This window comes from Typopeltis vanoorti, chromosome 10 (genome assembly GCF_054136105.1).
Source record: "Typopeltis vanoorti isolate ZY-2024b chromosome 10, IOZ_Tvanoo_1.0, whole genome shotgun sequence".
NCBI classification, from domain to species: Eukaryota; Metazoa; Arthropoda; class Arachnida; order Uropygi; family Thelyphonidae; genus Typopeltis; species Typopeltis vanoorti.
The window spans coordinates 136,547,646-136,573,803 of NC_143558.1; the positions used below are offsets into that span (position 1 = coordinate 136,547,646).

General features: G+C 35.8%; 1 protein-coding gene across 2 annotated transcripts in view; it reads left to right on the forward strand.

Moving 5' to 3' along the window:
- Window positions 1-309: 309 nt before the first annotated feature.
- Window positions 310-26,158, forward strand: part of LOC150102826 (xylulose kinase) — a 268,998-nt gene continuing 243,149 nt past the window's right edge. For both annotated transcript variants that reach the window (XM_090398826.1, XM_090398827.1), the window contains exons 1-3: window positions 310-679; window positions 7,783-7,865; window positions 22,929-23,079. In XM_090398826.1, coding sequence (XP_090254952.1) covers window positions 623-679; window positions 7,783-7,865; window positions 22,929-23,079 — 291 coding nt within the window. In that variant the 5' untranslated portion in view covers window positions 310-622. The remainder of the gene's footprint in view (window positions 680-7,782; window positions 7,866-22,928; window positions 23,080-26,158) is intronic.

Sequence of the window (26,158 nt, forward strand, 5' to 3'; positions counted from 1 at the left end):
GTAAAACATCTTCAGTTTCTGTGCACAGAGCTCTTATTTTTTTCCTTTTTTTTAAAACCCTGGGGTGTGGTCTCTCTTCACATTCGCAGTGAAACGTCTTTTCTCAGACGTGTTAAATTAAAATCATTACACAACAACCACATAATAAACAAATTATTTTTTTAATTAATGATAAAATGATTCGTTAATCTGTCGTCAAAATTAAATTTTAGCTGTGGCTATCAAGTTCTTGTTTGTCTTCCAATTTTCGTGCATATGCCGCCAGGGGAAGACGTTGTTTATGTCTGGTTTCGTGTAGTGGCGGTGAATTGCAACATTAGTTTATGAATTAATGAAAACGTGCGTTGTGTTTTGCTTAATGTTCTCAAGATACTAGTCTGATGTTTAATTCATTTATTCGAAAAAGTGGTATTGCGGATTTTATGGAAACGTTTCTGCTTAGATCTTGTTTCACCGTAAAAGCATGTTATTCACGGAGTAGCAAGGTTAGTGATGTATACAGTTCAATGATCTGAACTTGAATCAGCAGTGACTAAGTTAATACGCCCGACTAAGTGCCACTCAGCGTAATTGTTTTTAGCTGAACACTATGAGCCGTGGATAGTTGTTTGAAGATCAAAATATGGCACCTAACGAAGGTGATTCCATGTATCTTGGGTTTGATTTCAGTACTCAGCAGGTAAACTTAATTATTATTATTATAGAATTGATATTACCTAATTTCCGATAGCTTGTTTCTCACAGGATGTTTTTGATTTTGTATAATCTTTCTGTTTATTATTCCACTTTCAAGAGACATGTTATGGACTATTGAAGTGCTGTACAAGAATAATAATGCTGATAACTGAATACGAGTTGCAAGATTTTTCTTCTGAAACAACTAGTTTTTCATACAGCACAAGCGGTTTTTAAAACACAAGCGGTCCTAGAAAAACACACAATTCACAGACAAAATGCACTCATCGCGTAATCCCAAACCACAACTGAATATCAACTAGTCCAATTAAAGTGACTTAAGCACTAGTTGAAAAGTTTGTTTTTATTTTATTAACATTATTGTTGGCTCAGTGTCTTTTTTTTTTCTGATGAAAGATGCCTTTTGAAAAGAATATTGGACGCGTGTAACGTTCTTTCAACTTATTTATGCAAATTCAGCATTTTCAATTCACTGGAGGCATTTCCTTACAAGCTTGGTGATGTCATGTGGAAGCAAAGATAAACCCATTGAAGTAATGTTGTAGGGTAGCAGTAATTCAGTTCCACGATGTTCCTATTCAACTGATTTAAGCACCTTATTTTAACTCCATCCAATCAGAATGTACTGCTATTTTATCTATTCTTTCAAGCCATGTGCAGATTACATTAAACTAACTAATAAGTGATTTATAAAAAACACATTTCAGAAAACCTTTTCCCCTAAATGTTTAGCAGAAAGTAAATGTACTTTCTGGTAGAAAGCAGAGATATAGTATGTGATACTCTGGAATTAATTTTTTTCTGGCTTACTTTTCTAAGTTAAACTAAGAATAATTGTCAAATAATAGGGTGAATTTTTATTATTTTTATAAATTCATTAGTATATCAGACTTGAAGCTTTATTTCTTATAATTGTTTTTGACAATCTGATAAAAATACTTCCAAATGGTAGTACATCAGGAGTTTGGTAGTTAATTTTATTTAAATAATGGCAGTGGCTTAATTATTTCTGTTGAACAAATTTCTTAAAAGTGTTGCAGATGATCACAAGGATATGACATTCATTTATGAAGTGCTATTGGAAATGTGCAATTTAAAAAAAGAAAAATGAAGTTTAGTTCTTTAAGTAAACTTGTAATCTTATCACCCCCCCCCCAAAAAGTTAAAACAAATTCACTCTTTTTTGTGCCTCATCCATGAAAAGCTGTAAATCCTATAGTACCGCAGATAGGCCAGGAATTTTTAGAATTTTTTAAATTTATTTTTTACATAGTCTGGAAACTGCTCTAAAGACCAAACATAGAACTTGAAATCTTACCAAACCCATGGTCAGATTCAAGCCCATAGTCTGTTGATGGAGAGCAGGTATGGAAAAACATTAGATACCTGTCTGCTTCCTGGTAGTGGAGACATAAGCAAAACCATATGACTAAGTGGGAGTCACTATAGTGATCAATGCACTGTCACACAGAAGATTAGAAAGCAGTGTGTTACCATGTGGAAGATTAGTAGCCACTGTGCAGCAAATTTCAACAACAGAAACAAACCAAGTAAAAATTAACAAAAAAAAGTGCCACATCATGTTTAAACCAATCAATAATAAAAATAACCTGACATCATTAAAAAATGTATACAACAAAAATAAACCTGATAAAATAGAAAAAATGCCACGTTCACTCTTAAAAGCAAGCAGACAACAAGCAACATGTCATGAGTTTCCTATGCTTAGTAATAACAGGTCAAGGATATTTTGTGGGTCAAGTTTGTATGGTAGTGTTTTTTTGAGATGGGGGAAGAGTGTGTGCGTGTGTCTCAGCTGGTGGACAGGGTTGGTGGGTGTATTTTTTAGGAAGAAGGCAAAGGTGGGTGGTTTTGAGTGGACAGCAGGTAGGGAAGGTGTAGCTAGGGAGGAGCAGATGGAGGCGGTCCATTCTGGGTGGCACTTTGAACCTGTTTGGACCTTTTGCAGTTAATTCTAAAATACAGTCTCGAACTCATTTCCAAATATTGTAATACTACTGTGAATTTTCCTCACAATTGCTGTAAGTGTTGCTAGTTGTGAGAGGATTTTTTCTAAATAAAAGAGGTTAAGAATTACCTATATTATTATGAAATAGACTTTGCCAATGTCATTGATTTTGCTAACAGAAAAGCAAGAAATATAACATTTTAGAATGTTGAACTTAAAGTTTTACTTCAAAAATAAGCATGGTGCTTTAATTGATTTCCCTATACATCGTTTGACTTTTTGTAGTATTTTTGGTGTATGTTGAGAGGGGCGACAAAAGCTCTAGCTACACACTGGAAGGTGGGTATACATTAAGTTAGCCCTCGAAGGGCTGACAACCCTCAGAGTGTTAACATTACAAACAAGGACACAATCAAAATAATTACAACAAACCTATTAGAAGTGTCAGTCTGGAAGCTGGCTAGTGTCTTATACTTTCACCACAGGTACATTAACCACTCAGCCAACCAGGTTGTCCATCTTTTGATTTTGTAATTAATCAGCTAAGCTTTGAAGTTAATAGCCTGACTGGATTTGAATAATTTCATTTAACATAAATGAAGTAGAGTATGTGAGTTTTTCACCATATTGTCTGACAGTTTATTATATGCTATCAGCTATAGAAAGATCCAAAGGACACCAGTAAAAGATACAAGGTCAGGTTAATGGACTTCTTGACTGAGTGTAAACTTTTTTCTCTTGGTTGTGGTGAGTGACAATCACTCTTTTCTAGAAACTTAAGTCATTATCCATGATGGCAGTTCACTACTACTTGTAGAAAGAGGACTATTTTTTTATTTTTATTTTACTCACATATGTTTTTGGGTTTGGAATTAAGAACTTTAATTTACATTTCAGGAGAAGTTACAGGAAACTGCTTCATTTTCTTATTTTGATATACTAAAGTAAAATCCCATATGAATGGAACATGGACATCAAAATAAGAACAGAAATAAGTGCTACTGCAGTCTTATTCCTGTTCTTTTCAACCTCTTTTCCTGAAAGATACAGACCATTGATAACGGTGGAGTATCTGTAAAATGAAAAAATCGCACACACAAGAAACACCCAAAAGAGAATAAGATTTCCAGCATACAAGATGAGCACTTATCACAGAAAATGCAATCAACAAATGGAATGACTTCAGAATGCATCATGTACAGATCCAGCTTTCATTAGATAATAAAGGAAAAGATAAATCTGTAGCAACTAAAAAAAAAAAAGATATCTGAATAAGCAAGGATTATGAATGATATTCTGGCTGAAATGTGTGAGGAGATGGGAGTACAGTTTGTTAATGTGTGGAATGAGTTTGAGGGACGAAGGGAGCTGTATGGGAGCGATGGACTGCATTTGAGTGGTTATGGTGTGAGTCACTTGGAGAGACTGCTGCTGGAAGGTAGAGAAGTGAATAGAGAGAATGAATCAGATCGAGAGGGGGAGTGATGTGGAAGAGCAGGAGAGTAAGACAGGAGAGATTGAAGAAGTGCATATGAATGGGGAAGTGAGTGGTATGAGTATAGAAAATGAGAGAATGGGTGTGTGAGAGGAGCAGGGAAACGGGGAGGCTCAGGGTGGACATGGGTACACAGCGTGAGAAAGGTGGATGCTCCAAGAGGCGGTGAGAGCATGTGTAGGCAGGAAAGAAATGGGATGACCAGGGATCAAGAGGAAACAGATGGAATTGCAAAGGGTTCTAAAATGAAGAAGCAGAAAGGGAAATGGTCCCAGTCCAGCATGGAGAGATCACATCGAGTGAGTGGTATCAGTGGAATTAGCTGTAGATCCAGAAATGAGCTGTTGTGTTCGAATACCAATGCTAGAAGTATAAGAAACAAGGCGGATGAAATGGTTGCACTAATTGCGTCTGTTTACCCAAAGATTGTCGGAATAAGTGAGACATGGTTAGATGAGGACGACATCCTGACAGGAATAGAGATGGAAAGGTATGATGTGTTTCGTGAGGATAGAAGGGGTAAAAAGGAAGGGGGAGTGCTATTGATGATAGAGAAAGAGTTATGTCCATACAAGGTAGAGATGCAAGAGGTAAATAGGGCAAGTGGTTTTGAGGCAGTATGGTGTGAGATAGAGGTGAATAGAATCAAATACTTGGTGCGATGTTGTTATAGACCTGGTAATGTGGATGGTGGTGATAGTGAAATGTATAGTCAAATAAGAAAAGGGTGATCATTATGGGTGATTTTAATTATGGCAATAGAGACTGAAATGAAGAGATAGCAACTGGAAGTAAAGAAAATGAGTTTCTTGAGTTTTTGAGGGATAACTACCTCAGATAGTGTGTAACAGAGGGCACACGAGGATTAAGGGTCTTGGATTTGGTCATCTCATCAGAGGATGTAATTATAAATGAGGTGTCAAATCATCCACCAATTGGTGAAAGTGACCATGAGGTGATTACCTGGGTGGTTGCCAGCTGTGCAAGGACCCCTGTGAAAAAAGGGTATATGTGGAACTAAAAGGGGGGTGATTATGAAGAGCTCATGAAACAGCTTGCAGGTGTAGCATGAAATGAGGAGTTAGCTGGAAAAGAGATCAATGCAGCTTGGAGGATTTTCAAAAACTATTTAGTAGATGCAATGTCTAAATGTATTCCACGGGTGAGAAGGTTAAATAAGGTAGGTGTGAGATGGATGAATAAAGAGATTAAGCATGCGATACAGAAAAAAAGGGCATTGTGGAGGCAGCATAAGAGAAGTGGAAGTAACCAATTTCATGAGATCTACGAAGACCAGGCAAGGAGGGTGACTTGGTTGGTGAGAATATCTAAAGAGAGGTATGAACAGCAGTTAGCTAATGAAGCCAAAAAGAATCCTAGCGAGTTCTTTCGATATGTAGCCAGCAAAAGAAAGAATGATTATGGAAGGATGACATTGATTGGAGGAAATGGTATAAAGACAGCTATTGCAGAATGTGTGGTGGAGATACTTAATGAGCAGCTCATAAAGATCTTTCAATCTTGTGAATGTGACTTCATGGAGAGATTGAGAGCAGTTGATGATGGGGAAGAGAGACTGACTGTAAGTGAGCAAGAGGTGTTTGGAGAGTTGAGTAAACTAGATATAAATAAGGCTGTGGGACTTGATAATATATCACCGTGTATTCTAAAGGAATGTGCCAGAGAGTTGACACCTGCCTTGACATATTTTTTTAATACGAGTGTTGCACTTGGTCAAGTTCCTAAGGAGTGGAAGGAGGGCAAGTTTGTGCCACTTCATAAAGGAGGTGATCGAACTCAAGCATCAAACTATAGGCCTATCTGTGTGTCAGGTGTTGTGGTTAAGTTGTTGGAGAAGCTTGTGAGAACAAGGATCCAGAGTTGGGTTGACAACAATGGTATTATCTTTGATGGACAGCATGGATTTGCTAAAGGGAGGTCATGTTTTAGTAATCTACTTACTTATTACAATAAAGTGACTGCTTCCTTGGACAGAGGAGAAGGATACACAATAATATACTTGGATTTCGCAAAAGCTTTTGATAGAGTACCTCATGATAAGTTGACAGTCAAACTAGAGCAGATGGGGTTGGATATTAGATTAGTGCATTGGATTGGAGACTGGCTATTTGATAGGTATCAACAAGTTGTGTATGGAGGTGCGATATCCAGGAAAAGGGAAGTCACTAGTGGAGTGCCTCAGGGATCTGTTTTAGGGCCATTACTATTTAACTTGTATATTAATGATATTGGCGAAGATTTGGATGGAGATATTCAGTTGTTTGCAGATGATGCAAAGTTGGGACGAACCCTAAAGAGTAGTGAAGATGTTGTGGCCTTGCAAGAAGACTTGAATAAATTGAGTGATCGGGCAAGCAAATGGGGATGTGAGTTCAATGTTGCAAAATGTAAGGTTTTAAAATTTGGAAAACAAAGATGGGATGCAGAATTTATGCTTGGTGAGAATATATTGTTGAAGGTAGAGGAAATAAGAGATCTGGGGGTGATAGTGAATAAGGATCTAAAATTTAGGGGACACATCGCCAAAATTGTGAAGACAACACAAAGACTTCTGGGAATGATGCGGAGGACACTGACTTGTAGAAGTAGGGATATTCTTGTTCCATTGTATAAGACATTGATTAGGTCACACATGGACTATTGTGCCCAGATTTGGTCACCTGGTTTTCAGAAGGATGAAGAGATGTTGGAAAGGGTCCAAAAGTGACTGACAAAGGTAGTTTCTGACCTCTGGAATTTTGAGTATGAGGAAAGATTGAGAAGATGTAATTTGCAGAGTCTGGTGGAGAGAAGGAAGAGGGGAGATATGATAGAGACCTACAAGTTGGTAAAGAGTTGTTATAAGATCAATGGTGGAGAAGTTCTACAGAGAATAGTGGGAGATCAGGGGAGAACCAGAGGTCATCCCTGGAAACTGTATAAAGAGGGTGTGAGTAGGGGAGTGAGAGGCAGGTGTTTTTTCCGTGCAGAGTTGTGAATGATTGGAATGCCTTGCCTGAGAGTGTGTTGTCTGCAAGGAGTTTGAGTGTGTTTAAGACACGGTATGATGAGATGTGCGTGTAATAAAAGGACCTCCCAGATGAGTCTTTGACTCCATGAGGTCTTGTTTAATAATAATAATAATAATAATAAAAATTAATAAATGTAATATAGAGTGGGAGTCTTGACTAATTATGTGTAAGATGAATAAATATAGACAGGGAAAAAAAAAAAAAAATGCGTAATTGATTGTCACCTGCACTGGATTGTTGAAGAGCTATAAAGAAATGTGTATGTTCTTAATAGCACACTAAAGCAATATGAAAATTTCACAGGAGAAAACAAAAAATTACTTACAGCCTTTAGAGGAAAAGAGGTTGAATCTCATAAATGAGAAATATATGGAATCTAGGTAATTTTAATAATTATGAAAGATATTGAACTCAGACTGAGAAAAAGATTTAGAAAACAAAAAGGCATAAATTTGTATTGAATATGAAATAATCATGTTTATAGTTCACATTATTTATTGAGGTTGCATTTTTTCCCCATATCATATACTTAAATTAATCTTTACTATGAAAACATTTACATGATTAACAGTAATGTGTTATTCTTCCAGTTGAAAGCGATAGCACTCAATGAAAACTTGGAAGTTATATATGAAGCATCTGTGCATTTTGATTCAGATCTCCCTGAATTTAGGTAATATGAAATTTTGTTAATGGTCCATTAAATAAATCTTCTGTATTTAATATTCTTTTTTTTTAAAAATACAATTTGAATATTAAAGGACTTCATACTTTACAATAAAGCTAATGATAATGTGACAGAGTCCGAGTTATTATTAACATTTACATTAAAGTGACTTTTTTATTTACTGTATATTTGAATGCTGATCAAGGATTAATATGATCAATTTCCCTGTCCAGACAATTGCACACACACACACCAATAAATAAATATAAATTTTTGTTGCCCTATTACTGCCATATCTGTTAAATTACTAATCCAAGCCATTAATATTGAAGAAAAGAGCCTAAAAGGTTTCTCTGAAAATTATTAGATTACAATAAAAATATCCATCACTATCTTATATCAAGTAAAATTTTGAAAGAGATAAAGAGTTTATGAAGTTCAAACTTGGAGAATGAGCCACCTTCATTGCATAAAGACATGACCATTGTCCAAGAATCTGTATAGCCATAATTTATTGCTTTTGATTCTCTGTCACAGCTATTTTGAATTGTTGAGGCTTGTGAGTGACCAGGCAGAAACCAGGTGCCATGGTAGCTTATATTTGAAAATTACAAACATAAACTACTAATGCATTAGAATAACTGATGGGAGGCAAAGTTCTCATCAGACAGTACTAATATCTTTCAAATAGTCTAATACCAAAGACAACTTAAGTATCTATCACTAATGCCATTAGGAACAAGCAGGAGGAATTTTTGGCCTTGGTTGGTTCATTCCGGCCAAAGGTTATTGGCATTAGTGAGACATGGCTAACAGAAGATGCTATAGTGACTGCAATAGAATGTGAAGGGTATAATGTGTTCAGGAAGGATAGAGAGAAAAGAATGGGGGAAAGGAGCCAAAGAGAATAGAAGATCGACTGTAGAACAGTGAAAATAGCACATTTGAGGCTATCTAGTATGAGATTTAGGCCAGCGAAACAAAATATACAGTTTGGCGCTGCTATAGAGGGGATGGAATAGTTGATGGAGATAGTATGCATCAGCAAATAGACTCAATGAGTGGAGGACAGGTAATTGTTATGGGGGATTTCAACTATGGTAACATTGATTTGGAAGGAGGAGAGGATACATGGGAAGAAGGAGATGGATTTTATGCAGTTACTAAGGGATAATTACCTGAGACAGCATTTAATCGAATATACTAGGGGTTCGAGAGTGCTCGATCTAGTAATTGGATCTGAGAGTTTGTCTATTCAAATATGACCACGTTGCCACCAATTAATGAGAATGATCATATGGGCTTGACCTGGGAGGTGGCTGAATGTGTGGAATTTTCAGTTAAGACAGGGTAAATGTGGAATTACTGTGCTAGTAAGTATGACAAGCTTAGAAAATTGCTTGGATCAGTGCCATGGCATGTAAAATGGCAAGGGCTGGATGTTAATCATGCACTTCCCAGTTAACTAATGCAGGCTGAAGAGAATCCCAAACAGTTCTTTCAATATGCTTGAAAGTAAAAGAAAAAATGTATATGGCAGAATGATTTTAAGGAATGCTGAATGTAACTGAACTGATGGCTTATACAGGAACTGAAGTGAATAAAATGGAAGTGAATAGCATATTACAGAACCTTAATGTGATTACATCTGTGGAATTGGATGGTATACTAGCTTGAGTCTTACGTGAAGCGGCAAAGGAATTGTCAGTGCCCTTGATCATGAAGTAAAGGAGTGTTTGAGGGAGGTAATGGCTGACTGCATACCTAGTCAGGAGAGTAAATCAAGTAGCAGTTAAGTGGATGAATAACACTAGTAAGCTGGAGCTGCAAAAAAAAACAACAACAACTGTGGAGAGAATTTAAGGAGAAAGGTGACCTGCAGGCACATGAATAGTACAAGTCACAGGGTAGAAGGGTAACTAGTGTGATAAGAAAAGCAAAAACAGATTATGAAAGGAAGTTAGCAATGCAGGCTGAAGAGAATCCCAAACACTTCTTTCAATATGCTTGAAAGTAAAAGAAAAAATGTATATGGCAGAATGATTTTAAGGAATGCTGAATGTAACTGAACCGATGGCTTATACAGGAACTGAAGTGAATGAAATGGAAGTGAATAGCATATTACAGAACCTTAATGTGATTACATCTGTGGAATTGGATGGTATACCAGCGCGAGTCTTACGTAAAGCGGCAAAGGAATTGTCAGTGCCCTCGATCATTGCTTAATCTAAGTCTCAGCTCTGGGTTAGTCCCAAGGGGATGGATAGAGGGAAAAATAGTTCCATTGCATAAATGATGCTCCACGACTGCTGTTGCAAATTTCCGACCGATCAGCATATAGGAGGCGTCGTCAAAGTATTGGAGAAGTTGGACAAGAGCAAAATACAGGAATAGATAGATGGAAATGGGATACTGCAGTGTTTCTCTACCTGTCCACAGGCAGACTTAAATAAATAAATAGATATATTTTAATTATCTAAAGAAAACAAATTAAAATTGAATAAGTAAGTAAAAGTTATTGAAATAAAATAGATACTTAAAAAAACAAACAAAATATAGCATCAGAATGATGAGTAATAAAAGAGGGATGAAGTGAACAACAATATGGTTTTATTGTTTCTGCCTTCCCTTGCTGTTTTGTCAGATTTTGAAGTAAGCATGTGTTATCCACATTTCAACCAATTGCTTGTTGTTTATTGATTTTTATTATTGAAGGTTTTCCTCCTTCAATCAAGGCTCAGTATATCTTCAGAAGTGCTAAGTGATATTTAGACAAAGTGTGTCGTATTTATATATTTATATAAATATATAAATACTGTCGTATTTATATATTTATATAAATATAAATTTATATTTATATAAATTTATATAAATTTATATTTATATAAATTTATATAAATTTAAATAAATATAAATTTATATTTATATTTATTTATGAATATAAATATAAATTTATATTTATATAAATTTATAAATATAAATTTATTTATAAATTTATATATTTATAAATCCAGTATTTATATATTTTTCGGAAACATTTTTTAATAATGGAAAAGTGGCTTAGAACTAGGACTTTGAAAAGCAAAGCAAATGAAACAGGTGATGCCAACCCTTTTCTATGAACACGGTTCAAAGAAAAAATACAGTAGGAAATATAACAGTTCATATTTGAAATTCGAGTTTACTCGGTGTGGAGATGAAAGTGAACAGAAACCTCATTGTGTTTTGTGTTATGAAGTGTGGTCGAACGACTGCATGAAACCTGCAAAACTCCGACATTTAAAAACTAAATATTGTGATGTGAAAAATAAGCCAATTGAATTTTTTCAGCGACGCTTAGGGACATTAAATCATGGGAAAGATATAGTTTCGCCCATGTGTTCGATTAATAACAAGGCTTTTCTCTATGTGCAAACTTATGCTTCCAGCATCCTATCTCTTAAGTTTGTGCATAGCGAAAACAGGGAAACCTCATTCTATTGGGGGAAATTTACTACTTCCAGCTATAAAAGATGTGGAAAAAACTATGTTTAGCACTAAGTTACTAAAAGATGTTGATTTGATTCCTCTTTCAAATGACACTGTCGGTTGAAGAATTAATGATACGGCAGATGACGTAGAATCTCAGTTAATCGAAACACCACACTCTTAGACAAGGCATTCCAATCATTCACAACTCTCCATGAAAGAAACCTGCCTCTCACTCCCCTACTCACACCCTCTTTATACTGTTTCCAGTGATGACCTCTGGTTCTCTCCTTATCTCCCACTATTCTCTGTAGAACTTCTCCGCCATTGATTCTATAACAACCCCTTACCAACTTGTAGGTCTCTATCATATCTCCCCTCTTCTTCCTGTCCACCAGACTCTGCAAATTACATCTTCTCAATCTTTGCTCATACTCGACATTCCAGAGGTCAGAAACTACCTTAGTCAGTCGCCTTTGGACCCTTTCCAACATCTCTTCATCCTTCTAAAAACCTGGTGACCAAATCTGGCACAATAGTCCATGTGTGGCCTAATCATAGCCTTATACAATGGAACAAGAAACTCCCTACTTCTACAAGTCAGTGTCCTCCGCATCATTCCTAGAAGCCTTTGTGTTGTCTTCATGATTTTGGCGAAGTGTTCCCCTAAATTTTAGATCCTTATCCACTATCACCCCCAGATCTCTTATTTCCTCTACCTTCAACAATATATTCTCACCAAGCATAAATTCTGCATCCCATCTTTGTTTTCCAAATTTTAAAACCTTACATTTTGTAACATTGAACTCACATCCCCATTTCCGTGCCCAATTATCAATTTATTCAAGTCTTCTTGTATGGCCACAACATCTTCACTACTCTTTGCATCATCTGCAAACAACTGAATATCTACATCCAAATCTTCGCCAATATCATTAATATACAAGTTAAACAGTAATGGCTGGATTGCTGCTCAGGACATGAACTGGTTATTACTAACACCATGTTCCAACATAAAAATGTGCACAAATTCACATGGAGAGAAGAGGCAAGGAATAAGAAAAGTCTCATTGACTATGTTATTATTGATAGTGATGTTTTCTCCCTGGTGCAGGACACCAGAGTGTACAGAGGATTTGAAATTGGAAGTGATCACTATTTAGTCTTGAGCAGGATAAAATTGAATTTCATATTGAAAAGAATGACATGTAAGAAAGTTTTAAAGCGAATAAAAGTTGAGCAGCTCTCAGATATGAACTGTAGACTAAAATACACAAAGATTATTGAAGAAAAAATGAAAGAGTTTGGGAACAGGAATCAAACCTTGGAGATTCAGTGGCAAACTCTGAAGAAAATATTGATTGATTCTGCCAGAGAGGCATGTGGTGAGGTTGTCTGCAAGGATAAAAAAATCAGAACTCCTGGTGGACACAGGAAGTTAAAGAAGCAGTGAAGGAAAAGAAGAAAGCATATCAAAAGTTCCTGTCAAATAAGTCAGCTTGTGCTCTTAGAGAATACAGAGACAAATGCAAGAATGCTAAACACTGTAAAACTAGCTAAACAAAAGTCATGGGAGGACTTTGGCAAGAATATAGAAAATAAATATCAAGAAGGTGGTAAAATATTTTGTAGGTTGTTGAAGAAGCTTAGGAATGGAGGAAAGAGTGCTGTAGATAGAGATGATAAAGGTGACATGAAAACAGGAGAAAAAGATATCCTTGAAGGATGGAGTAATTACTTTGAAAAACTGCTAAATGTAACAAGCAGTGATGACAGCACAGTGGTAAAAAACACTGACCAGACATGCAGTCAGGAATACATATCCATACTTGAAGTAGAAAAAGCCATCAAAGGCTTGAAATGTGTAAAGGCAGCAGGAGTAGATGATATTCGACCCAGAAATGCTGAAGTATATTGGTATAAGAGTCTTACAGTGGCTGCACTGCATAGTTCAGAAAGCCTGGAAAGAGGGATGAATCCCCGATGATTGGAGTAGAGCTCTCATAGTACCCATATATAAAAAGGGAAATAAAACTGAATGTGAGAATTACAGAGGTATTTCCTTACTGAGTGTTCCTGACAAGATCTATGCAAGTATACTTGAGAAACGGTTGAGAAGAATTGTGGAAGAAAAGCTTGGTGAAGAACAAGCTGGATTCAGGCCAAATAGAGGCTGTCAGGATCAGATCTTTACTTTACGACAAATAGTCGAGAAAGCATGGAAATATAACAGAGCTCTGTATTTAAGTTTTGTCGATTTGGAAAAGGCATATGACAAGGTGCCAAGAGAGAAACTGTTCAATACGCTACAGTTATATGGCGTCAGTGGGGCATTATATCAAGCAATACTTAGTCTTTATTTGAGTTGTAAGTCGGCAGTTAGAATTGAATGAAGTACAGGAAGATGGTTTAATGTTAATTCTGGTGTGAGACAAGGATGTACATTATCCCCTCTGTTATTCATTATCTATATGGATCACATTATGAAGGAAAGTGGTATTAAACATGATATCAAAATTGGAGATGTGTTAATGTCAGCTCTTTGCTTTATGTGGATGATGTTATACTTCTAAATAAATCCGCTACAAGTCTGCAACATTCTCTGACTAAATTGAATAACTGTTGTAATAGATATGGTATTAAGGTCAGCAATAAAAAGACAAAGACAATGAAAATAGGCAGAATCATTGAAAATGTCAACTCTGTTGTGAATGGAGAACCTGTGGTACAAGTGAAACATTTCAGCTACATAGGCACGATTTTTACTGAAGATGGTAAATTAAATATCGAAATAGACAACAGAATCAGCAAAGCTGATATGGTAGGAAGTCGATTGAATAAATTCATATGGAATAAGAGAGAAATTAGTCGAAACACTAAATTAGCTGTATACAAGACAGTGTTCAAACCAGTTTTAACTTATGGAGCTAAGAGCTGGGTCAGAAGTAAAACACTTGACCAAAGACTAGAGACCACAGATATGAGAGTCCTGAGAAAGATTATAGGTGTTGAACAGATGGCATCAATTACAATATCATATTAAATACGAGGATATTTGGAAAGAACTTGACATTGTCAACATCCAGGAATGCGTTAGCAGAGCTAATCTCAGGTGGTATGGTCACTTAAACAGAATGGGTGAAGAAAGATTAGCAAAATAAGTGTTCTCTGCAAGGTTGGCAGCAAAACGACCCAGAGGGAAACCAAGATATATGTGGATTGATACAGTACAAAGTGCCTTAGATGATAGAAATATAAGATCTGATAATGTTGGAGTCTTGACAAGTAACAGACTGATTTGGAGGAAAATTGTAGATAGGAAGTTAGTAATGATGTAATTTTTTTCATGTGTTACTATCATATCCTCTACACCCCTTGAGGGTACATGGCAGGAATTTGATGATGATGATGATGAACAGTAATGGCCTTAAAACAGACCCTTGAGGCACTCCACTAGTGACTTTCCTTTTCCTGGATATCTCACACCCATACACAAATAGTTGATACCTATCAGATAGCCAGCCTCCAATCCAATGTACTAATCTAATATCCAACCCCATCTGCTCTAGTTTGACTGTCAACTTAACATGAGGTACTCTATCCAAAGCCTTTGTGAAATTCAAGTATATTACTATGTATCCTTCTCCTTTGTCCAAGGTAGGATTCACTTTATTGTAATAAGTAAGTAGATTATTACTAAAACATGACCTCCCTTTAGCAAATCCATGCTGTCCATCAAAGATAATACCATTGTTGTCAACCCAACTCTGGATCCTAGTTCTCACAAGCTTCTCCAACAACTTAACCACAACACCTGACACACAGATAAGCCTATAGTTTGATGCTCGAGTTCGATCACCTCCTTTATGAAGTGGCACAAACTGGCCCTCCTTAGACTCCTTAGGAACTTGACCAAGTGCAAGACTCGTATTAAAAAAATATGTCAAGGCACATTCCTTCAGAATATGTGGTGATATATTATCAAGTCCCACAGCCTTATTTACATCTAGTTTACTCAACTCCCCAAACACCTCTAGCTCACTTACAGTCTCTCCTCCCCATCATTAACTGCTCTCAATCTCTCCATGAAGTCAGATTCACAAGATTGAAAGATATTTATGAACTGCTCATTAAGTATCTCCACCACACATTCTGCAACAGCTGTCTTTATACCATTTTCTCTAATCAATGTCATCCTTCCATAATCATTCTTTCTTTTGTTGGCTACATATCGAAAGAACTCCCTAGGATTCTTTTTGGCTTCATTAGCTAACTGCTGTTCATACCTCTCTTTAGCTACTCTCACCAACCAAGTCACCCTCCTTGCCTGGTCTTTGTAGACCTCATGAAATTGGTTATTTCCACTTCTCTTATGCTGCCTCCACAATGCCCTTTTTCTCTGTATCGGATGCTTAATCTCGTTATTCATCCATCTCACACCTACCTCATTCAACCTTCTCACCCTTGGAATATATTTAGACATTGGACCTACTAGATAGTAAATGCTGAATAGTTTTTGACATAATGTTTAGGGTCTCCCTCAATGAGTCTAAGAACTCCTTGGAGTTGCTTGTAATAATAATAATAATTTACTTAAGGATTTGTAATTTTGTTTCAGTTTTTTGAAATTTAAATTTTTTCATCATCAGTTTCCTGATATGTACCCTCAAGGGGTGTTCGAGTACCATGATAGCACTACATGATTAAATTTACATTATCATTAATCTCCTATTCACAATTATCTTCTAGTTAGTTTATTACTTGTCACCACTACAATATTGTCATATCTAATATTTCGTGCTTCTAAGGCACATCTGACTGATAAATTCACCTAAACCTTTGTGTTTCTCTGGTTCTCTTTCCTGCAATCTTGGCGTCAAAACAATTGTTTTGCTAACCTTTTCTCACCCATTCTATTTATGTAGCCATACCACCTTAGGTTAGCTCTGCTGACACATTCTTGAATGATAATGAAGTTCCTTTCTAATATCTTCATTTTCAATATGATTCTTCCATTGATGCCACTGTTCACTCCCCTAATTTTTCTCAGAACCCTGTGGTCTGTAGTCTTTGATCGAGTGCTTTATTTCTAACCCAACCATCAGATCCATAACTTAAGACAGGTTTGAACACTGCCTTGTATATTGTTAGTTTGGTGTTTTGGCTGATTTCTCTCTTATTCCATATAACTTTATTTAGCTGGTTACTCACTATACCAGTCTTGCTTATTCTATTGTCTATTTCCAGATTTGCCATCACATCCAGACTTGCCATCTTTACTAAAAACTGTGCCTAAATTGTTGAAATATTTTACTGTTTTCATACTTTGTATTTTTATTACTAATTTTCATGCCAAATTCAATTTAGTCAATTTAGAGTATCCTGGAGACTTGCATATGTGTTTAGGCTCACAACATCACCTGCATAAAGCAAAGAGCTAAGTTTTGCATCTCCAATTCTAATATCAGGCCTAATGCCACTTTCTGTAACTACCTGTTTTGTTTAACAGTCTTTCATAGTAATTACTCCAGATTTCTAGGATATCCTTATCTGCAATTTTCATTTCACCTTTATCATCTTTGGTTCCTTAAAGTAAAGTGAAAAACTGTTTCCTCCATTTCTAAGCTTTTTCAATAGTCTCCAGAGCATTTTGAAACCTTCCTGATATTTATTTTTTATATTTTTATCGGTCCTCCCATGACTTTTGTTTAGCTACTTTTACACATAGCCTAGCACTCTTACATTTTTTTCTGTATTCTTTTAAGGCATCTAGGAACTTTTGGTATGCTTTCTTCTTTTTTGAGAGTTGCTTCTTTAACTTATGTCCATCATGGAGTTCTCATTTTTCTATCTTTACATACAACTTGACCACATATCTCCCTAGGTGAATCAATGTCTTCTTCAGGGTTTGCCACTCAGACTCCAAGGTTTGTTTCATGTTTTTTCTTCAGTAATGTTTGTATAGTTGAGTTTATAACTTACTTGTAAAAGCTGCTCACCTTTAAATCTTTTAAGCTTTCTTACACTGATCTTTTCAATGTGATATCCATTTTTATCCTGCTTATTCTAAGTAATGGTCATTTCCAATTTCAAATTCTCTTTACACTCTTATATCCCTGAACCAGCATGATATCACTATCAACAATGAAGTGGTCAGTGAGGCTTTTTTATTTCCTGTGTCTTCTCTCCACATGAACTTGTGCACATCTTTATGTTGACACATGGCATTAGTAATGACTAGTCCGTGTCCTGAGTAGAAATGCGGCAAATATTTGCCATTATTATTATCTTTGTTATTTTCTCCAAATTTTCTCAAAACATTCCTATATGCCTGGTAGGATCCATTTTCTACTCTGTTGTTCAGATCTCCATCAAGGACCACATTTTTCATTTTCTTTGTAGCTGTTTGTTCTAATGACTCAATTCTTACACTTCTTTAAATTTTTTAACTTTTTCAGTTTCAAATTAATTTTGTAAATTTCAAATGATTGAGATTGTTTGCTTATGCGAGTGACAAAAGTGGATGCTTGTGAGGAATAATTTATACTTAATTTATGTATGTTGTAGATGACTTTCATTACCCACTAAACACTATCTTGCCTATTTGGTAGCCTGCTAACCTGTTTAGTCTGTAGACCAAAAGCTTGGGTTTCTGTTCCCATTTTCTTAGGCAGTGTGGTGACACCCTTTGGAGGCATACCAAATACATTGTAGAGACATGTGACTGAGATACAAATGAGGAAGCTTTCTGACCAGTTAGTGAATAATATTACCACCACTTACTCTGTCAGACTGTACCTAGTGGGAGTCTGAGGAAGGTTATATGTATATGGAACTATCAAGGCCACATGTGGACAGGAGACTGGCTTCCTTCTATGTGGAGCATGTATGTGAATATTTCACTGCATGTTTGTATTCTTAACTTTTCTTCCCCACTAATGGTGAATGGCATTCAAATAGTTTTATCCCATATCAATTTTATTTATTATTATTCTTATTTGGATATCTCAAGGAGCCTGTGCAGCTCAGTAGAAGTGACATTTGCACTCCACGGCACTTGACTGCATGAAGGAAGACTTGGGTTCAAATCTAGTCACTGACTAGAGGAACACTTTCTCAGCCTTTTTTTTTTTTTTTTAATTTATTTTTACCTGTTCCCCAGCCAGTTGATCTCTGACACAAGTAAGTGGGATTTTTTCTCCTGGATATTCAGGTTTTTCATCCAGTAAACCGAAGAAAATCAACCCTCAAACCACACTATTTACAGACATTAAAAATATGGTATTAGGGTTAGGGACCACGAGATGGCAGCACTTGTTAGCCATCTCTTCACTGCATATATTAAATTAGTGATAGCCTTGGGCCAGCTATCTCTGATTGGCTACCAGTGGAGATTGAACTGCCCACTCAGTCTCCAAAATTAGATAGGGCTAAAATGGTCTTGCCTATTCCTATACGGGAATAAAAGGCTTTAGCTGATTTTTATGGATATCTCTATAAAGTCCGAAGACTCATTACAAAAGACAAACAATGTTATTCATATAATCTCTTATCGTACTCACCAACTCTGTCGACCCATTCCACTCACCATCCTCAGAGCAAAAAAAAAAAAAAATGTAATTTTCACAATATATCCAGGTTATCCATTGTTCTCTTCCATCCCATTGTGTATTGAACTCTTTTTTTTTTTTTTTTTTTCTCTGTGCAACCCCTTTAGCATCTTATATTTCCATCATGTCCCTTCACCTTTCCTGCTCATCTAGCTTTCTTCAGAGCTTTATCTTTATTTGTGAAAATTGTAGAAACTGAGGATGAGGAAATGATGGAAAGGAACACTTTTCCCATCCTCAAGAAACCATTATGAGTAAATAAACATGTTCACGTTAGTCAAGATGCAATATTAATGCATTATAGATTTTGCAAACTTTCATGTCTAGGTTAATAAAAAAAAGCTAATTCAAAGATTATTTAAATGATTCTTTTTGTTTATTATTATTAATACACCTTCAGGATGAAGTCCTTTCTACACAGCACCTGTGATCCTCTGTTTTTGCCTACAGCATCACCTATACACTATCTTTGTTAATTGCAGCTTTCTCTGTCCTATTGTCTGTTTTGCAGGGGGAAAAATTCTACTTCCTCCATATAAGACCAGCTAACTCATACTTTGAAAACTCCATATAAAGATTCATGATTAGAATTGAACTTTTTTTTTTTTCACGTCCTGTTTTTCCACTTAATACAGAATCGCTAAGTGTTTGGTTTATAGAACATATTAGATTTCTGTTTAGCAGTTGTAGGCACTTAAAAATAGTTTTCTTTGCTTTGTTCATTAATTTTAATTATTCAGATTATTTCCTGTCTTTTGTTTTGTTTTATTTATTCATTAGGTTAATCACAAAGTGGCTAATAAACTGACCCAAGTGATAATGATTCTCCATGTGAATTCTTGATTAAGATAACATTACTACTCTATCCACTTAATATCCGTTTTTCTTGTAAAACTATTTTTAATAATTAACCCTTTAACTGCTACTGTTGAGTTAACTCGAGCGCAGAAAAATTGACGACCTTGCTATGATCGAGTTAACTCGATTTGAACTGTTGGCGCCTCCCATATTCAGACAATTTTTTAGTATGGAAAGAATCGTCATAAGATATTCAAACTTCGTGAGTAGGTTTCTCCATCTATTGCCAACCAATTGAAGTTTATTTGACTCGGGTTTCTGTCCTTGTATGACATCTAAAGAGAAAAATTTGAACTGGTGTAACTAATCATATTAAGTGCCTCCATAGCACAATTGGAAGAATGACGGTACATTGCACCCTTTGATTGGAAAAGGCCTAAGTTTGATTCTCGTCGTGACAGGAGGAATCTTTATATATGGACTTTTTCAATTGAAGGTGAGTTAGCCAATCTCATACAGAGGTAGTAGGGTTTTTTTCTCCTGGAAACTTGGGTTTTTCAGCCTGTATATAGACAAATAGGCCCTTCAGAACACACACAATTTACAGACAAAAAAATACTAGTTGTGGTGGAGGGCGGTAGATGGCGTTAATGTGGATGATTGGTAGTAGAGGTTTGGGTGGAGACTAAGAGTTGTACAGTAGGTGTCCTCCCATGATGAGTCTTCGGACTCCTTGGAGGTGTCACGAATAATAACAATAATAATAATAATATGCAGCATGATGCATAAACCACGTGACTGCGGGGATTTCCGGTATGTCACAATATGGCGTCTGCCAGTAAATATCCGTGTTATCTTACTGATGATCAAATTGATGAATTGTTAACAACAAATGAGTCGGGAGAAGCATTATCCGAGTTAAGTGAATTGTGTACTTCAGATGAAGAAGATCCAGGTGATTCTACATAAATTAATGTGTGTAATTTGCATAATCAAGTGGACACCCCTTGATTATGCAAATTTTATAAAACACTATTATTGCCATTTTTGTGAGTGAACAAGTGTATATTGTTACATCCTGAATGAAGCACTTTATTAAAGAAACACTTCATTCAGGATTTAACAAGTCAGAAAAATCAGCTGAGAGAAAAAACTTGGACTGGAGCAGAAGAAATAAAGTACTAACTGTAAATGGAAATAGAATTACCTTCCTTATAGAATTATCCAATCTTTGAGTTTCTTATTCGGTTTTAAAACTAGGTGGGATTTAATATCCCCTTAATTTAAGTAATGTTTTCATTGCTGAAATGAAGCTTATTAGCTCTTTATACTTAAGTAGAATTACCTTCTTTTAATAGAATTGTAAGACCATGTAAAGAACTTTGTGTATAAATTAGTATTATATGAATGCATCATGTATACAATGAATGGGTAAATTAGATGTAAACAATAGTCCAAAGGTCACGGGCGGGCCTGAGGCATTGGCAATCTCGGAAAGCAACACACGTTCGTTTGCCGGAAGATGCTGCTATGATCTCGCGATGTGCCGAAGTTGCCGCGGATGAAGAAAGTAGCGGGTGGGAAAAGATAGTGGAAAGTAGTAAGAGGGCGCTATCACAGCTAGTAAGAGGGGGGAAGGAAGGGAGAATAAAAAGGGTTTGCACCCCTTTCTCAGGGCTTTTTTCACCTGTTTTGCTGGATGATGATTTAACTTCTCTCGTGGACCGGTGGTTCCTGATGGTGTTCTTTGGCGATGGTTCGATATCGGAGGGAGCACCTTTCCCGTCGATGTTGGAATTTCCGCCGGTACGAAAGCGTGAGATATCGGCATATGCTGTCTTCGCTCCTTCGCTGAAAGTTCCAACGGAATAATATTGCGGATGTATACCAGAACCGGCAGTAGAAATGACAACTGTCCGAAACAGATCGAGAATAGACGAGGGAAAAACGCCAGGTGCAGAGCACAGCTTAATCTGATGACCATAGTGACCCACCACGTGGACGTAGGCTTATGGAAGTATCGACAAGGTAATTCAAACAAAGAAGGACAGTTCAGACAGACCTGGAGATCCTGCCCCAAGAAATGGTAAAGTACAGATTTTGTTGTATAATTGCCCAGTCAGAAAAAGGAAAAGATCATTGTAGTGTATTAATCGAGTATGGACAGTATTTAAGAACTTTAAGTGATTATTTAGCAGTGGCTAATGTCCATGAGACAAATTGTTTGGAATGATTATAGAAGATTCTGACTAGTTTAATATGCAAGACAAACATAGTAGGTAGAATATAGATTAAAAGTGTATAATGTGTATATTATGTGTGTTTAGTCTAACTTAAGAGAAGGATTTATTGTTAATGTATTAGAGTATTAATCAGTTTGAAAGGGTTTGATTTAGCATGTCATTGAACTAATTGAAAGTGAGATTGGTCTAAGTGTATATTATGTCTTTGGATTCCAATAAATATGTTTTTCTTTTATACCTGAGTTTTGCCTGTGATATGAACCAAAACTACCACTCGTTAATCTGAACCATAGTGGGGGGGGGGAATTGAAAGAAAGGTATAACATGTTGTTATAGAGGTTACGACTGCAAACCAGAATTTAGTTAGCCACAGTAGAGCATTTAATTTGTTCACCTATGTGAACCAAAGGTCTGGAAAAGTCTCCCTGAATAAGAGTCCATTCTATTCTAAGATATTGGCTGGTGCAGCATTAAAAAATAAATTTGTCAATATCTGAAGAGGAGACGGTCCCAGAAAGAAATTAGAGGATTCGTTTCTTTTAGCAAGGAATAACCTTAACAATCAGGGTAAGCACGTGAGTAAAAATTAGGAATCGGCTAGAGATATAGAATTTACTTTCCTTATAGAATGAACATGTAAGAAGTGATACAGATATTATAGTCAGGGAAATCTTGTAAGTCTTGTAGTTAAAGTAGAGAGGTTAAATACATAAGGTAAATAAAATATATTAAGGAAGAGCAAATATAACAATACCAAGAATGTATGATGCTGTCTGGACTTCTTACTTCAGTAAGAATTTTAATTGATTTTATTTATAAATTTTTTGCAAAATTAATCAGCACATAGGGCAGTGTCAGTAGAATATAAAGTCAGCAGTTAAAGGGTTAATTGCTGTAGCATAACCCCTTATTATTATTATTATTATTATTATTATTATTATTATTTACAGAACTCATGGAGGTGTTCAGAAGCTTAAAGGTGGGCTTGCAGTTACAGCTCCTACTATTATGTGGGTTAAAGCGCTAGATATGGTTTTAGAAAAATTAAAAGTGGCAGGACTAGATTTCTCCACTGTTTCAGCAATATCAGGATGTGGTCAGGTTGGTGTTTGTTCATTATCTTCATTTAATATGTAATATAGATTTTCACTCCTTTATTTCTCACTCAGTTCTTATGTACACGCAGTACTGGTTTTTATTTACAGATTATTATATCACTTGCTTGAGTATTGTCATTCAGTAATTGGAGAAACCTTTCAAATGCCTTGGTGTATCATCTTATTATTAATGTCGCTATGAGCTCTCCAGAGTTATACAACTTATTCAAAAGGCTCAGATTATCATTATGTATGTTAGATCTTGCCTTAATTTGCAAGCTTTTATGATAACACCTGGTTAACCACTTTTAAATTGTTGAGAATAACTGCTTGAATTTTATTGAGTTTTTCCATAGAATTTCTTTAAAAGTGAATTTATAATCATGATCATTATTTAGACAGGAGATTTCAAGGCAGCATCTCCATTAATGGATTGTTGTGTTATTTTGGAGAGGATTTAATTAAGCATAAGATGATGAAATAGTTAAGCATTAGGAAAATTTTTCACTGGAATTACTATATTACTCTGTTAAGTAATTGTATGTTATGAATTTTGACAGCTACTTTCCATATACATGAAGGAATGGGCACAGAGTTATTTTGTTTATAGGATTTCTGTTCAGGACATGGACTAGTAATTACTAACATATTCCAACATAAAGACGTGCACAAATTCACATGGAGAAAAGATACAAGAAATAAGTCTTACTGACTATGTTATTGTTGATGGTGATTATATTTTCATGCTGGTTAAGGACATTTAGTTTAGTGGGATCACCTTTTAGTTTAGGATGAAATTGATATCTTATTGAAAATAAATTAAAATATATAAGAAAGCTTTAAAATGAATCAAAGTTGAACAGCTTTCAGAGGTGGACTTAAATACACAAATATTGTTCAAGAAAAACTAAAGTGTTTGAAAACAAGAACCAAAGTCTAGAGATTCAGCAGCAGATCTTAAAGAAAACATTGATTCAACCAGAGGCATAGAGTTGAGGTTGTCTGCAAGGATAGAAAAATCAGAAATACATTTTGTACTCAGGAAGTTAAAGAGACAGTCAAGAAAAAGAAGGAAGCTTATCAAAAGTTCTTGGCAAGTAAGTATACTTGTGCTTTGAGATGATACTGAGAAACATGTAAGAAAGTTAAGTGTTGTATTGAACTAACTGAACAGAAAGTCATGGGAAGACTGGTAAAAATGCAGAAAATAAATATCAGTAAGGTGGCAAAATATTCTGGAGGCTTTTGAAAAAAAACTTAGAAATGGAGGAACAAGTACTGTAAAAGGAATTAAAGATTTTAAAGGTGACAGGAAAGCTGAAGATATTCTAGATTTCGTGAGCCATTACTTTGAAAAGATTGCTGAATGAAACAAGCAGCGACAACACATTGGTAGAAAATATTCTAGAAGAGTGTAATCAGGAGTATTACATCCTATCAGCACTTGAGATTGAAAAAAAGCTAACAAAAACCTGAAATGGGAGAAGACTGCTGAGGTAGATGATATTCAACCAGAAATGCTCAAATATGGAGGTGTAAAAGTTGTACAGTTGCACTACATAATTTAGAAGGCCTGGTCAGAGGGTTGAATTTCAGATAGGGTGAAGTAGAGCTTTTATGCTACTCATCTGTAAAAAGGGAAATACAAATGAATATGAAAATTACAGAGTCGTTTCCATTCTGAATGTTCCTGCTAAGATTTATGCAAGTGTACTTAAGAAAATGCTAAGAAAAATTGTTTGCTCTTCTCCAAGAGGCAAAAATTTGCCCTTGGAGAAGAGCAAACTGGGTTCAGACTAGATGTTGTTAGGTCAGATTTTCAGTTTAAGACAATATATAGAAATCATGGGAATACAACAAGGATCTGTATTTGTTTTGTAGATCTGAAATGGGGCTAAGATATTGGGAGGAAATTCTGCTTGGATTAGATCAAAGGTGATTAAATGACATTCATGGATAAATTAAAAGATACCTTTTTTATCTTTCTTTCAATATCTCAGTCCTGTTTCAGTTCACCATGAACTCAAGCTATTTTTTTTTGTAAGGAAAATTCTTCAAACAAATAGAAGGTACAGCCATGGGCACTTCTCTTTATCCTCTTCTCTCCCACCAAATGTATTTATGGAGACATTTGAAAAGAATGCCTTAAATTCTGTCCCCCTTAAACCTATTATCTGGCTATACTAGGTAGATGATGTGTTCACTGTTTGGCCACATGGCCCTGACACCCTTTGAACAGTCAACCTCCAAGGATCCAATTCAGTACAGAAATAGAAAGTAACAGTAGTTTGCCTTTTCTAGATACCCTAGTTACAAGACAACCAAATCAGAATACAACAAGGAACTTTGCCTTTATCCAGAAGGTCTATGGTTACCTCCCCCCCCCACACACACACTGGTAAATGCATATACATATGCAGTCATATCACTTCCCCCCCCCTCAACTGTATGTGATTATAAAAACTCTAGTCCATAGGGCAAAATTGATTTGCTCTCACACTGCACTCACTACTAACTCTCCCTTCCCCACATATGCACAACTCCTTTTATAGCCAATGGCTACTTTCCCTCCACCAGATAAAAAGAACACTACCATTCCGTACCCCCTCTTCGAAACACAGATTATAACAAATCCATCACCATTTCATATATCCAGGGCACCTCTTCAAAATGTGGCAAAGATGATAAAAATATAGTTTTATGACCATCATCCACAAACCCCATATATAGTTAGCATCTCTTATAAGCTCTTCTGCAGCAACATTTTCTGCTATTGCCAAATGGCAGGACAGTTATGGCAGACATAACTGAAGTAATGTCTGCATGCACATGTTAATACAAGTGTTTTATTCATTTGATGATGCCAATTTAACTTTGGAAATTATAAATCAGTTTTAGTTATTACATCATCTACGTTGTTAATTTCCTTAAATGACATTATGTGTAATGTGCTATAAGATTGAAACATTTTGTGGGTGGGATTCACATAATAAAAGTATTGTAAGTGATCAGTAATTCATAATGGTAGGATATTCACTTCACTTTATTTTTATTTCTGGTTTCGATTCATAGGGAATAATTTC